Source organism: Eurypyga helias, unplaced genomic scaffold (assembly GCF_000690775.1).
Source record: "Eurypyga helias isolate BGI_N326 unplaced genomic scaffold, ASM69077v1 scaffold5055, whole genome shotgun sequence".
NCBI classification, from domain to species: Eukaryota; Metazoa; Chordata; class Aves; order Eurypygiformes; family Eurypygidae; genus Eurypyga; species Eurypyga helias.
In genome coordinates this window covers 79772-94649 of record NW_010251934.1, presented here as the reverse complement: position 1 = coordinate 94649, position 14878 = coordinate 79772, and the positions used below count along the sequence as shown (strand labels likewise).

General features: G+C 41.6%; 1 protein-coding gene across 1 annotated transcript in view; it reads right to left on the bottom strand.

The window, feature by feature from the left end:
- Positions 1-7941: 7941 nt before the first annotated feature.
- COL4A1 (collagen, type IV, alpha 1) overlaps positions 7942-14878 on the bottom strand; it is a gene marked incomplete at its 5' end in the record, with an annotated part of 50933 nt that continues 43996 nt past the window's right edge. The window contains 4 exon segments of the mRNA XM_010152169.1: positions 7942-8522; positions 10624-10796; positions 11768-11882; positions 14642-14819. Coding sequence (XP_010150471.1) covers positions 8441-8522; positions 10624-10796; positions 11768-11882; positions 14642-14819 — 548 coding nt within the window.

Below are 14878 nucleotides of genomic sequence, written 5' to 3'. Positions count from 1 at the left end.
CCATAACATGGAAGGGCAGTATCTGATAATAGGAAAGTACAGATATGGTCAACAGCTGTGCATTTCTTTTCAGTAAGTGCTAACACAGCTTGGGATGGAAAGCATCTTAGCTCTTCAGTCCTGCCAGCTCAGGCAATGGCACCAAATAAATATGCAAGTTTGTCAGGCCTTAACACTTTTTTGCACTTCCATTTTTCTTGAAAAAAACCCCAGCTCAAAATCTCCCTTCTTTGATGCTTATAAAAGACTCTCCAGGCTGAATTATTTTATGGTCAATGTACACCCAGTTTACCAAGTCCCTTCTCTATTAAAACAGGAAGAGTTTTTAGCCCCCTCCTTGAAACTGTGTGGAGGAGTTTTAGACTTCTGATCTCGGAAAAAGGACAGCTGGGATAGATCAAGGGGAACACTTGCAGGAGTCCATATGTCAGGATGCCTGGTCATCCAAAACATCCTCTCCTAGCCATCCTTTTTCTTTCTATACCGACTCTTCCTGGAGTCCAAAGAAAAAGAGAGTCACTGATATGCTGTCTTTCCTGAAGAAAAAAATTCTTGCCTCCTTTCATCTATCATTAGTTCGCTTTGGAGGCTCTACTTTGAATACCATACTTCACTGATTTTCTTCTTCTCCAGAAAAGTGAGCAAGAGAGAGCCACTCTCATCAGGTGCCTCCTTTCATGTTATCTGACATCGTATACACAGTGCCCACATATGTAATCCAGCTGTCATTTAAAAACTACTGCAACCCTTTTAATTTAATGTAAGATGGTATAAAGTAAAAAGTCTAAAAAATGCAATGGAATATTCAAAACCAAAACAAGTATTTCCTTTTTTCATCACCATTCAGGAGTGCCAGATGCTTTGGGGCAGACCCTGATCCAGCAGAGACAGACCTGGTGCAGGAGTTAAAGACTGACTTAATTTCTGACTAATCCCAAGTAATTTCATTCCCATTTCTCCTCCTTGTAAAATGGGAGAAATGACACTTATTTGCAATTGTAAACAACATATATGAACAAATATATGAATAAAAAATCTCAAATATAAGTTTATTCTAAGTAAGGGTTGAAGATAGTTACTACTAAACTCCTATGGGTTCACTTTATAACACTCTACATAAATATAACTCTTTGTCTGAGTTTGTGGCTGTCTGTATGTTAGTATCCAACATACTTTTGTTATAGGAAGCAGAAAAAAATTGGTTGTGCCCAGCTTAGGCAACTACATAAAATCAGATTCACTCCATAAGAATGGCAAGAATGTCCTTTACTGAACTTCCGCGCCTCATGAAGGGTTGGCCACATGCGAAAGGGGGTAGATGATCTTACACGTTCCCTCTCCTAGTACTTGCTGCCACATGATGAGTTAATGTTTGATTAGACAGTGCTGTATCTATGACACCTGTTCACCAGGGAGACTAGGCCAACAACTGATGTAATCTACCTTATTATATACTTAATGATAGAGGAGAAGTGCTGCTTTTTCAGCTTCCCATGTCTGCTTTTCATTTCCTCTCCTACACATTCCTGAGGGGTCATGTTCAGTGCCTTGCAAGAGCAAACAAACAACTACAAAATCTCTCTCTCTCTCTGTGATTCTCTGCAATTTGCCTGAAAAAGAGGAGAAAAAGTTTAAAAATTTCCACTGTGCTGTGTGCTTCTGGAAAGAAATTTACTTCTTGCTAATAGTTATTAATATAAAAGTGCTGGCTAGATTTCTCTGACTACAAGAGATCAGGACAAAACATACAAAAAAAACCCCATTGGTACTAAAGCTAGAGAGAAGAGTTCATGTTTTTCCTAGCAGTGAATCACAGACTCATAGAATGGTGTGGGTTGGAAGGGACCTTAAAGACCACCTAGTTCCAACCCCCCTGCCATGGGCAGGGACACCTTCCACTAGACCAGGTTGCTCAAAGCCTCATGCAGCCTGGCCTTGAACACTTCCAGGGATGGGCATCCACAGCTTCTCTGGGCAACCTGTCCCAGTCCCTCACCATCATCTCCATAGAATCAAGCTCTTGGCCATAGCTTCCAGATTCTCTCAGACAAACTCAGGCTTCCACTAGTAGGACCTACTCCACTTTGTAGGTCAGTTCTCTGAAAAAGCAAGTGGCTGCAAGCCAAACCTTGCAGAGGCTCCAAAGCACCTCACCTGAGCAGAGTCCCAATTCTCCCTGCAGTTATTCCTACCTGTGATCCCCAGGTCACAGTGCCTTCCTCTAGGAAATGCTGGGCTCCGGCTCTGCACCTGTAGCCATCGCAGCAATCTGGGGAATCTGATTTTTATTTCAAATGTACAAATTAGGTTGTGTTCAGGAGTCTACTCAGCCAGTGTGATTTCTGTATTTGTTTTACAGTTCGGTCTTCCTAACTTCTGCAGCTTTCCTGTTAAGAAATCCCCATCTTTATGGGAAATCCCTCAAATTCCCTCCTATCTGTAGGTGATTATAGCATGTCAGATACTTTCCTACTCTGAGTAACGGCTGCTATAATGTGAATATACAATCTAGAGCATATGTTCTCAAATTTCCATTTCAGATTTTTCCTTCCCCCCCTTGGGGAGTTGACCATTTTCCCTGAAGTAAGATTTGCTTTTGAATAGGAGAGGAGGAGAGCTGCAGTGTATTTTTATTGGAGAGGCAGCACTTCTTTTCTTTTCTATGTGTTTTTTATTGGCAAAGGGAGGGCTGAGCCTGAGACAGGGTGTATCTTTCGCTGCCCTGGGCTAGGCCCTTTCCTTAATTCAGGGACAATGCTAAAAGGCCCGGGATGGTACTAGCTTTGAATAGACACAGTTCCAAGTGCTGATCAAAGGTGGGCAAAAACCCAGTGAAAAAGCGGTGGGTCGGTCTATGTGGCAATGAGAGCAAACAGTCATTTCACTTGCAGATGTTCCTGTTGAGCTACTGAGAGTCTTCATTCCCATCTGTCTGGGACTCACCTTCTCGCCTGTCAGAGTTCCAGCAGACGCCGCCACACATCTTCCAGGCTATGGCAGCAGGAGGTAGATCTCAGTACAACCATAAAACAGTATTTACAGAGACTCCCCTGGGAATTAGCGCCTGAGCATCGCAGACGGCGTGGGGATCCCCCCATACATGTTTGAAAGTGGCATGCAGAAACAACTCTCGCCACGTGCTTCATGTGACTGCGCTTCGAGTGCCTGTGAGTTAGCTGCCACTTTGATCCCAGCTCACAAACAGGTTCATGTCCAAAATTAGGCTGGAAAAAATGCTGCTGTAATTATTTAGAGGAAATGGGAAGAGGAGAACATCTTCCACTGCCAGCTACTATGCCCACAAAGATAACAAAGGCTTTGGCAGAAGGCAGCACTGTGCTAGCGCTCTCCACTTTGGATCTCTTCCAGGAACCGATGGTGAGAAATAGCTACCACGGTGCGCGCCCGAGAGGTACGTTCTAGCAAAACCGCACCCCGAGTTACACTGGTCTGAAAGCTGCACCTTAGGAATAATGAAAAGGTTTGATCGATGCTCTTTAAACTGTTTTACAAGGACTTTCTCTCCTGCCCAGGCCATTTTACATGCTTATTTACTACAGTGTAAATCATACTTCACGGAGCCGAGATGACAAACGAAGCCTGCCACGATTCTGCATGAAATGTAAAATGTTTTCTTAGGCGAGACAGGAGTTGACAGAGCATCAAATGATCATGTTCCATCTGTAACTTTCACTCTGTCAAGTCTTCTGTCCTCTGCACGCCAATTAAAATAAATATAGCTGACTGCATGTAGCCAGAGGAAAATGAAGGCAGCTCTCTAACATATGTAAAACTAAAAGATTCAGGCATTCGTAAATCTTTTGATTGTTTGCGTAAACCTCTGATCTCTTTGAAGACAATAAGGAGTCGGAAAGGAATGTATCTTTGGAAATCCACATTGAACTAGAAGTAAGAATAATCAGCTCAGAACAACATCCTCTGACGGTGGGAGCTGAAGATGGAAGGCGGTGTCAGGCAGCCTGGCTGGGCGAGGTGTCTCTGCCACAGGAAGCATTTCTGAGTTCAGGAGAAGCAGCAGGGATTTATCCTCCCAAGGGTATCAACACCTCAAGCAAAACAAGCAGCATACTGTTGGCTAGAGAGAAATAACCAGAACCACACCCCCTCTCCTTGCATTTCTTTGAAGGACCTTCCTCTGACACTCTGCAGGTAGAGCATTGTTTAGAAAACGTGTACGTTCAGGAAATTATTTTTTGAGGTGGTTCTGACTGTTAGTACGACCTTCACAGAGAACACGAGGTACTTCTCGCTCAGCTGTGAGCGATGGAAGTAAGCTTGCGTATTATTTTTTCATTTATAATTATGCTGTACAGAGCCCCTCCAGCGTCGCCAGCTCACAACCGATACTACGTTCATGCTGAATAAACTATAACTAGTGGACGGGTGGAATGATTTCTTTCTCTCTATGCTCTTACCTCAGTCGGAAAACAGAGAGGCTGAATGCTTCCATGTGGCCACTGGATACTTTTTTGCCTGACAATGATTAACCATATCCCAGACCACCACTGCTCTCAGCATCAGCCTGAGCCCGACGTTAAGGACCCACACTGGCCTCTCATGTTCCCACTCTTGGGGGAACATCACTTCTGCACGTGTGCTGGTTTTAGCTGGCACAGAGTGAATTTTCTTCACAAGGCAGAAATACAGCGGGCAGCGCATCGCTGCCGCTGCGGGAACAGCAAAGAGGGAGGAAGCCTCACCGCAGCTGGGGGAAGAGCGCTGCTGGGCTCCATCCGAGTGCTGGCATTGCCAATCGCCATCACTACAGCAAGGGACGGCGACGCGGGCAGATACCAAGACACTCGCGACCCACGTCAGATAGTCAGGGGTCTGTCGTTGTGCCAGGTGCCATGTTCTCCAGTTACTGGGTGTAGCGGGTGCTCTGGGACCCCGGTGCCGAGCCCCTCTGTTCTACAGGTTTACGTTCCGCCTTGTGTAGTCAGTGCAGATTGCTGGAGGTTTTTAAAACATGAAAGGTAGGTAAGGAATTCTCGAAAAGCCACGCAGCTTTACGATTTCAGTCATAAAAGAAGTTATGGCTTTAACACAATCGCGTCTCCGGGAGCCTAGCAGGCGGATATTGTTCTCAGGAGCCCTGTTTCGTCAAAAGAAGTGTACTTCAGGGAAGATCCCGCTATGAAATGGATAAAAGGTATCACTGTAAACTGAATGTACATCTATCAGAAAAGACACACAGGCTAAGAGACCATTTGTTTCAAAATACATATTGGATTATTTCATAATACTCTAATTTTATTTTGCCGATGTATAGCATTTTATTAAGCTTTTCTTTTTTTTTAACTGAAGACTGATCCGCTCCTTTTTCAGAAGGAAAATTGCTGGTGCCTAGAACACGTCAGAACAGAGAGACACTTGGGAAAACAGAGAGCTGCCAGGCTGCTTTACATTTTAGCGGATTAGAGAACCAGGCATGTGTTAGTGTGAAGTTGTTTGTACCAACTCACCATACGGAGAGCAAGGGCACCACCCGCTGTTTTAGAAATGTATTTATTCAGGTCTTGAAAGACACTCTTCAAGTACTGTATTCAAAACCAGACAGGCCTACGACACGAGCCGTACTTCTTTAGGAGAGCCTTCTCCTGAAATACAAGCTTATGCAAGGCGATTTTGAAAAATGATGTGTTCACAGTTGCCTGTTCACACGATGAACTCTACTGGCAGAACAATGCTGGCCAGAAGCGACTGAATACGGGGTACTTACGCATTTTTGAAAGCAAGAAAGTGTTTCACGCTTCTGCTTTAGCACATGGGCTCCTCCTCCCTCAGGGCATCAAAATCTAGTATTCACAACATTTTCAGTAGATCTGGTGATTGGCATTCAGTAACCACCGAAAAGCTTACTCGCTGGGTTAAGTAGAAATAGCATCTTTAGCATGAGAATAGTTTAGGTAATTTTATGAGCTGGAGGTTACGGAATAAATAACTACTACTAGATAAGTAACACATCAAACTATAGTTCGAGCGGGTTTTGAAAACTTTCAAAGGAGCTTGTTTCCAAAATGCCTCTAGTTGAGAAAACACAGCTGCAGTGAGTAGTCCCTTCCCTAGCAAAAAGATTCAAACACACATGCGGGACTTTATAAATTCAACTGTCTGGTGGTTCTGAGGCAACTCAAACAGGCAAATTAAGTCCCTGGCTGGCCAGGAGATAAGCTGCAGAATGCAATTAAAAGGCCTCAGCAGCAGCTTGGACCCTCTGAGTTAGAGAAGACTGAATGTCTGCGTAATTCTGCCTAGAGGCCTCAAGGCCTCGCCCTACCGTCTTCTCTCCTCCTGTTCCGAATAACAAGTGGCACTGTGGGAAACCCTGCATCAGGCTGAGCAGACGTAAGCAGAGTCTTGTATTTCACAGGCTGGTGAGGGACTTTGGTGAGGACTGGTCATTTGTAAATAAAATGATCATCTGTCAAAACTCCCGTTAAGAGTTAAGAACCAGCTTGAAGGGAAAAGGCCAGTCTCTGTACAGGGGCCCTCCGTCACTTGGCCAGCCAATGTCCTCAGGGATTTCAAGTTAGAGTGAGTTTAGAACAGCAGCTTCTTCACAGCTTTGGGGAAACAACATGAAACATTAACAAATGCTGTGCTTTTGCCAAGGAAAAAGATATCACGGCCCATTTCCTCTTCAGACAACCAGAGCCAAGGTTCACCTTGCCCACTGACAAGCAAAATTCTATGAGATATTTTCATTTTCATCCTGTATAATTCAGTTCTGATTTGTGCATGAAAAATCCAAGGGAAAAATGATTGCAACTTGATTGCTTCCCATGAGCTAAGATGAAGCCAGCTGATTTTTGCACCATGTTCACATCGCACATAATTCAGGAATAGATGCATAACCCATGTTTTGTCCATCAGTACCAATTCTTCCAAGATAACGAGAGGTGTCAACACCGTGTCCTGTTTTCCCCTTCTGAAGATGCTTTGTACATCTGAAAGATGTGCAAAACAAAAATAATCTAGGATTGCATCAAGCTTGTGCATTTATTGGTGGCTTATTAAAAATTAATTCATTGCTGTAAACGAATGCTAATAACAAATTAGTAAAAACTTTTTCTTTTCTTCTGTTTTTTTACACAAATAGTTTTATTACAAACTTGAATCCTTAAGAAATACACATGTAAGAAATTACACAAAGGCCTTGGCATTTGCAAAAAATCTTTTGGTATTTGCATGGTAATCGTCTACAAAACACTTTTGGACACAGATGTGCTCAAACAATGGTATCATTGCATAGAAATTCTTTAAAAATATTTCTGAGGCCACTTCAAAGAGTTTTTTGGCACAATATTAACAAAATTAAGGCCTTATACTTTTCAAAATCAAGTCATTCAGTGTGTGAGTAGTGTTTAAAACCCTGAAAAATATTAAATACAGAATAAAGACTATAAGCTCAAAGCAGGATTTACTATAATAAACACAAATAGCTATTAACCTGGGTTCAGTCTCTGCAACTTCGGCATTGAAATGGCCTACGTAAAATGAACATTTCACATATCTTGGCATTTAACCTCTAATTCATGACACTGAAAAGAAGAAAACTTTTGTAAGCTTCTTTTTGAAATTATAATCTCAGAGCTTAATTTGCCTAATGGTTGATATCTATATAAATTACTAAAATATTTATATATATACTTTTTTTTTCTTGACCATTGCTGGATCATTCTTTATTCCACAGGAAAGTTTGTCCTACTGCATAAGGAAGCTGCATAGTACCAACGTAGCAGAAACACTTACTTGCCCATTTGGGAAACCAATTTGGCAATCTCTTCCAGATGTAGTCCCATTAAAACCAACAGCACTAAAGACTACAAACAGAAGCAAAGGTTTGCAGGATGGCACTCTATGTTGTGAAAAGATGGTTACACGTTGCTTAACCACAGTCTGTAATCCCAAAACTCCTTTTTTACATTAGTATCGCTTTGTACAGGAACAATAAGTACATACCCAAGAGTCTGGGATTTTGAGACACCTAGATAACGGTAACAACAAACTTATCTGGGGAAGAAAAATGAATCTAAATATATAATACAAGAATGAGAAAGGGGGGTCAAACAGTATAAGGCAGAACTGCATACCTCCTAGCACCTTTGCATTTTTTCTGGATAAATGCTGACTTTTTATTCTATCAGTGCATTGCATTTATATAAAAAATACAGATATTTTGATCAAAAGTGCCATTTGGCATGTCAACATTTGAAGCTTATCTTTGTTGTCTCTTTTCTTCTTCAATAAGGACAGGGCCAGTAAAGCAGTGTGTGTTAGTTATGCAAGTTCCTAAAAGGCACTTTACTGTTTTCATATTGGACAACAATGAGGTACATATGATATACGTCTAGGCTTCATTGCTGTTAAACGAATAGCACCATATTGTGTGAAATTAGTCGAAATTCAAAAGTCATTATGTTTTCCTCATACAGACTTGACAACGGCTAACGTTGGAGCGCAGATCCCCTGCTTTCAAAGTTGAGGGAGTCGGTTTCCTATTAAAAATAAATAAATGAAAAGACCTATTAACGACTGCTGCCACAAACAGTCAGTTTTCAGGTTTATCATCGACAACACAAATTTTGCAGGCAGCCAAGTGCCTCTTTAAGCTGTGCTGAATCAAGACGGTGTCCCTAAGTTCCAACGCATATTCACAAACTATTACAACATTAGTTTTAAGCCTCGCTCACTTCCGGTCACTTCAGAATTCAGTTCTGTCACAAGGCTGAATTTTTTCTTAGCCAGAAGGCACTACCTTAATCAGCAATTGAAAACACGCTGGAACTTGGGTAGTGAAAAAAAATATTAGGCAAAGAAACCGAAGGCATTAGACTGTTGATGAGTTTCTGCTGAGTCTTGTGACTTTACAGAAAAATGAAAAGCCAGCAATTGAAATTCTGTGGTGTTGTATAGAAAGACAAACCAAAATCTTTAGTCTCTAACCCATCATAATGAGATACTCCTAGAAACTGGAAAGAAAGCATTTTCAGACAAAAGTGTGCTTACACCTAACACTTTCCTTTAAAAAGGACTGAATTTACAGGAAACCGAAGAGTATTTGTGAAACATGAGAGTGGGACAGGTCCCCTGATCTGTGATTATTTTATTAATTTGAGATACAAGTCAGAAAAGGGTATGAAGTTGACAGGTCTCTGGGTAGGACTAAATGAATACAAAACATGGTAGCGCTGACTCCTCTAGATTTTCCTCTGACCAGGTTTCCTCTTTCTTAGGGAGCCACTGCTTACCCCAGTGTTGGCAAATGGGCTCTTGCAGCAGTAGCTTTTATCAGAGCCCCAGTGATAATCAGTCCTGGTGCTCACTTTTTCTACCTACTCAGTTGACAACTATCTCATAGAAAAACAGTCAAAACTGGCTAAACAACTTGCTTCCTTTTGATGGAGACTGGCTGAGGAGTATCCGCAGATCGAGAAAACATGAAGGGATGAAGGGTAGCAGATGAAGGGTACCAGGAGCGGCAGCCTGGACTGCAGTGGAACAGGACGCTTGCCTGTATTCCAGAGGAGTATCTGCATATCAGGTAAGCTGTGCAGACTGGGAAGTGGTCTATGTGCTAACATATTACTAAAATACATATGGAACACATTAGACTGTGTTGAAAAATACTTATAGAATCACAGAACGGTTTGGGTGGAAGGGACCTTAAAGACCACCTAGTTCCAACCCCCTGCCATGGGCAGGGACACCTTCCACTAGACCAGGTTGCTAAAATCAAAGTCTCGCCCAGCCTGGCCTTGAACAATTCCAGGGATAGGGCATCCACAGCTTCTCTGGGCAACCTGTGCCAATGCCTCACCACCCTCTCCATGAAGAACTTCTTCCTGATATCCAATCTAAACCTCCCCACTTTCAATTTAAACCCGTTACCCCTTGTCCTGTCACTACAGGTCCCTATAAAAAGTCCCCCCCAGCTTCCTTGTAGCCCCTTCAGGTACTGGAAGGTGCTATAAGGTCTCCCCGGAGCCTTCTCTTCTCCAGGCTGAACAAGCCCAACTCTCTCAGCCTTAGGTGCAGGAGACCAGAACAAAGCCTACTACCACTTAATTCCTGAAATTAGAACATGAGTGGGACTGAAGAAACGCCTAAGGCCTTTGCCTTCAACTTTATTTTATTCAGACAGACTTCCTCCAGCATTAGAGAAAGGTAAATAATTGTTCAGCTCACTTAGTTCAAGACCTGCACTAATTTCAAGTGGTGCTATTATGTGTTAAGCTCCACTTGGGGGAATGTTATACTCTAATTTAATTTCAATCAGCATGTCAGCCTATCCCAGTTACGACTCAGTGAATATAATCAAACACAACGGAAATGCAAACACCGCTAGATTATTCTGGAAAGCAAAACACCAGGTACGAATGACACATTGTAAACACCAACAGAAGATACATTCATTAATTCCCTCCAAAGCTATTATAAATTTTTTCTTTTTGTTACGAAAATCATTAACCGCATAGACTAACCAGGTTGGGGCACAGCCAATACTTGAACCATGTATTATATTCAAACAATACTCCTCTTATGCAGAGACAAGGTTTGACTGAGACTCAAATACTGATAAATAAATCATGAACTTACTTGAACATCTCATTCCTCTCTATAGTGGCAAGCCAGAAGCTGTAAGCATTTGCATAATAATTGCAGGTGCCCCGGCCATGGCATTCAATGAAGGGAGCGCTGCGAAATTCCTCTAGGCAGGAACCAGGAGACGCCAGGGCCTGGCCAGAGCCCTCTGCACCAGCACTGGTGTGCTAGAAAAATGCAAAGGCATCAGTCAGACAGGGACTCTTCACCTCTTCCACTACAAGACCTGTTATCTCTTGCACAAATATTTCTTCGCATGCCTCTCCTTGTCCTCTTTTGTGTCCGTTTGCTGTTTTGTCCCTCAGCTCAAGGAGGCGCAAGAAGGTGGAGCTGAAGGGCTCAGAGGTGGAACTGGGTTCTCTCAATTGATGGCAGCACAAGACACCAGCAATAACAACTTCAAGGCAGCTGTGTGCACAGAAATCCTTCAGGACTGGCAGCAAGACCCAAGCTATCTGTATGGCAGCAACAGGCCAGGCCCTGAAGGCGCACAGCCTGCTGTGGTTTATATCTTAACAGCTTAACCCAATTCCTGCCCCACATCACATTGGCCTCTCTCCCACTGCTGAGTCCTAACATCTCTGGATCCATGCTGTTTTTCAGACCATGCCCAGACCTTGCGTGGGAGAGTGGCTGTTGATATAGGCTGTGAGCATGACAGGAAGCATGCCAACAAATAACCACTAGGGAGGACTACAGAGTGGCTCTTCCAGGCCATTCCTTGGCCCTATTTATTTTACTAGTACAGACACAGCTGAAGAAACTGGATAAAAGGTCAGAAATGCCATTTGAAAACCACCAAAAAAAGGGAAGAGGAGCACTCATGATATGACTCTAGGATGCTACTGCAACATAGAAGGACAATGGAAAATTATGCTTATATTCAGCACTTGGATCCTGTGCTGGAGCTGCAAACAAGAGAGCAAACTGCGTGCACTTCCCCAGAAGTGAACAACTAATCATTATTGCTTTATTCACATTTGGTAATTAGCCAGAATCTTTTTAAAGGGTAGAGGCCTACTGCCCTCCTAAAAGGTGTAGTGACATAGTGACATATTAACTTTCCCAGAGCAGGAGCGTAGATCAAACGCCTGAAACAAATGCTTTTCTCAGCTCCAGTATGCCCCAGTGCACTTACCATGACAAAAGAGTAGCCAATCCAAAGTGAACTCCAGCCTTCAGGACACGGTGGTATTTGAATTGTTTGACTGTGAACAGCTATTACCATCGCAGGGGCTTCACACACCGAGCATCTAGAAAGACCGAGACATGAAATGAGCTACATGCACTTGAGGATTAATACTTCTTTTTTTCAGAAGTTACTTTAAGGAATCTTGAATTAGAAAATCTTGTCACCTTCAAAAACAAAGGAAAATTTTAAAAAGTTTCATTTAGAAAAACAAACTAGGTTGGGGTTTTTTTCTCATTTACTTAGGCGCAGGTTAACTATTAAGTCTTATTCCTAATTAGTCTCCCTATGAGCAAAGAACAAGAAAACTCTTACCTGAATATTTAAATGTATTTGTCTTTTTCTAGTCCCATTTGTACTGTAGTTTCTAAAAGTGCTGCATATAACGAACATGAGAGGCAAATAGCCAAACACTGTAACTCAGCAAGTATCGCTTAAAAGTGGCCTACTTTGATCAGAGACAAGTAACATCAACTCATCATCCTAAACATAGCCCGGAGTGACTTCCAGAGAAAAAGCTGTCTCTCTGGGAAATGTCTTACAAAGGTAATTACTGCTAATCTAATCTAATGCAGACTCTTCCCCATGCATTTTCCTTGAAAGTGGCTTTTATTTACATTTGTGGTATTTCTTTATCTCCAGTAAGAAATTTCTAGTGAAGTAACTTGAACAATAAACTTGAAAGCAACTTTTCAGAAAGCCACGCAGCACCACTTCTTTTACTTTAGGGAAACACATTGTGTGTCACAACTGGATAACCCAATGACCAATACAATCCTCTCCTTCCAGGAGAACCATAAAAAATATGATTTGGGTTGGAAATCTTAATATGGGAGCCGGTAATTAGGAATTTGGTAGATATAATCTATTTTTTCTTGTACAACTCCTAAATTGGCTACTGCAGTTAGCAATGATGGAAATTATTCAAAAGAGATACTCAGAACTAAACAGTCTGATTCCGATTATCAGAGCAGTGAAAAGAATCAAGTGCAAAATGGATTGATTTGGATTCTGGAAAACGCACAGAACCAAAGGAATTCAGAATGAAAGCCTTCTATTTCTGACTTGTGAAGACTGCTTTCATACCTACTGCCTTCATCTTGAGTGCAGAAGCAAGACAGTTATTTTAAGAAACACATCAATGAAATAGTAAGTTAAAAGAAGAATGTAAAGCTGCCTCTATTCTTGGAGCTCTGCTTTGCTTCAAGAGATTCCTGGTATTTCAGTGGAAGGCCTTACATGAAAAGAAATCCCATGACCCAAGGCAGCAAGTGACACTTCTGCACCTTTTCAACTTTTGCACAGGGAAAACTGTTGGTTTAAAAGCCTCAACTAATAAAATAACTTGAAAGAATAGTCTTCTCAGGTTCCTTGCTGGTTTAAAAAAAAAAAGTGTATTACAATTATCTCACTCCCTGCTGTGGCTAAAAGGAGAAAAACCCATATACACACCGATGCACACATATACATACATATACACACATATATTTTTTTATGGTGCAAAAGCTACTCTATGTTCATAAAATAAGGCAAAATGTTGGTGGGTACCTCCTTGAGAAAGAGTTTCAAAAGTGAGGGTTAAAGGTTATTTTGGGGGCTTGTTCAGGGATGGCATAAAAGGAACATGAATTTCAGGTCGGTCATTTGAATTTTTCTGAAAGTCAAGCCCCTTCCATTCACATCCAGTGAACAACCAAAAAAGTAAGACCAACAAAAGCTATAGTCTCCCTTGAGAATCTTGCCCTCCATCTGCCCACTCATTCTCAAGGCACACCAACTCTTATGGCATTAAAACAAGAATATTACGCAAAATAAAGATCAGATGTTTTGCGGTAGAGCCAGATAGCTTTTTGAAGGTACCGAGATGTCAAGACTACAACCCGCTGATGATTTGAAATGTCCTTTTTCTTGGATGGTATATACATACCCGAGAAAATGGTAACAGCAATCTCCACTCCCATTCACTTTGTACGGCAGAAAGAGGGATCAACAAGAGCTGATACAGACTAGAAGCAATTATAGGAATCACGGGAATGCCTGTATCTAACGCTTATCATTTAGGCTGTAAGTTGGAGGTTCTCGTGCCCAATTCTTATCGAAGGACACTGTGGTACAGTTCACCACACTCTTGCTCACACCTCTGCCTTCAGCACCGCACATATTATGCCAGGACAGCTTTTTGCTAGTGGCCTTAAAATTTAATACAGACCAAAAGTTCAGTAAGTTGGACTGATGCAGAACAGTTATGTCTAAGTGCCACACATAATCTGGAATTATTAAAAAATAGGTAATTGATTTTGCAACTGTTTCCTTTAATTCAGACAATAATGACTGCATTCAAGCAGTAAGTCCAAAACAGTGGAAGAAGCCTGGCAGTCTAATGTAAGATAAACAATGCTACCATTTTAAAACAAAAGGCAACTGAGCCCTAAAAAGCTTCTAGTTATGGCTAGTCAAAAAAACCCCAAAAACTGTTTTGGGCAAGAATTGTGAATAATCTCAAAACTTTTTATCCTTCAAATTTCATCACAGCTTTTGCAAAACATCATTTCAAAGTAAATCTTTTCATTTCAATTAGACTCAAAATAGACTACTATATTTGTTTGGGTTTCCCCCCAGATGGATTTATTTTTGATCAAAGTCGAGACTGAAAACATGCACACTTTGAATCATTTCATCAAAGGAACTGAAAACCTTAAATTTAAAGGCAGGAATAAAAATACACAGATTAAAAGCCTTTCCCAAAAAAAAAAAATAAAAAAAAAATCAGGCACTTTTCATAGGCTTCTTCATTTTACAAACACAGCAGAACTGAAACCGTACCTGCTGATGAAGGGTCTGATATTATCACCAGTGATCGGAGCCATACTCATTGGCATGGGTTCAGGAGTGGACAGCCAGTAGGAATAGTCATTCCTTGATGCAAAGTTACATACGTTGTTGATATTGCAGAATAAGAAAGGCATGGTACTAAATTTACGAAGACAGCTTCCTGCCGTGCCTGAAATGTTAAGCGAAAGGTTACTTGTTAACCCAGTTTTGTTAAACCGTTGCCAACTG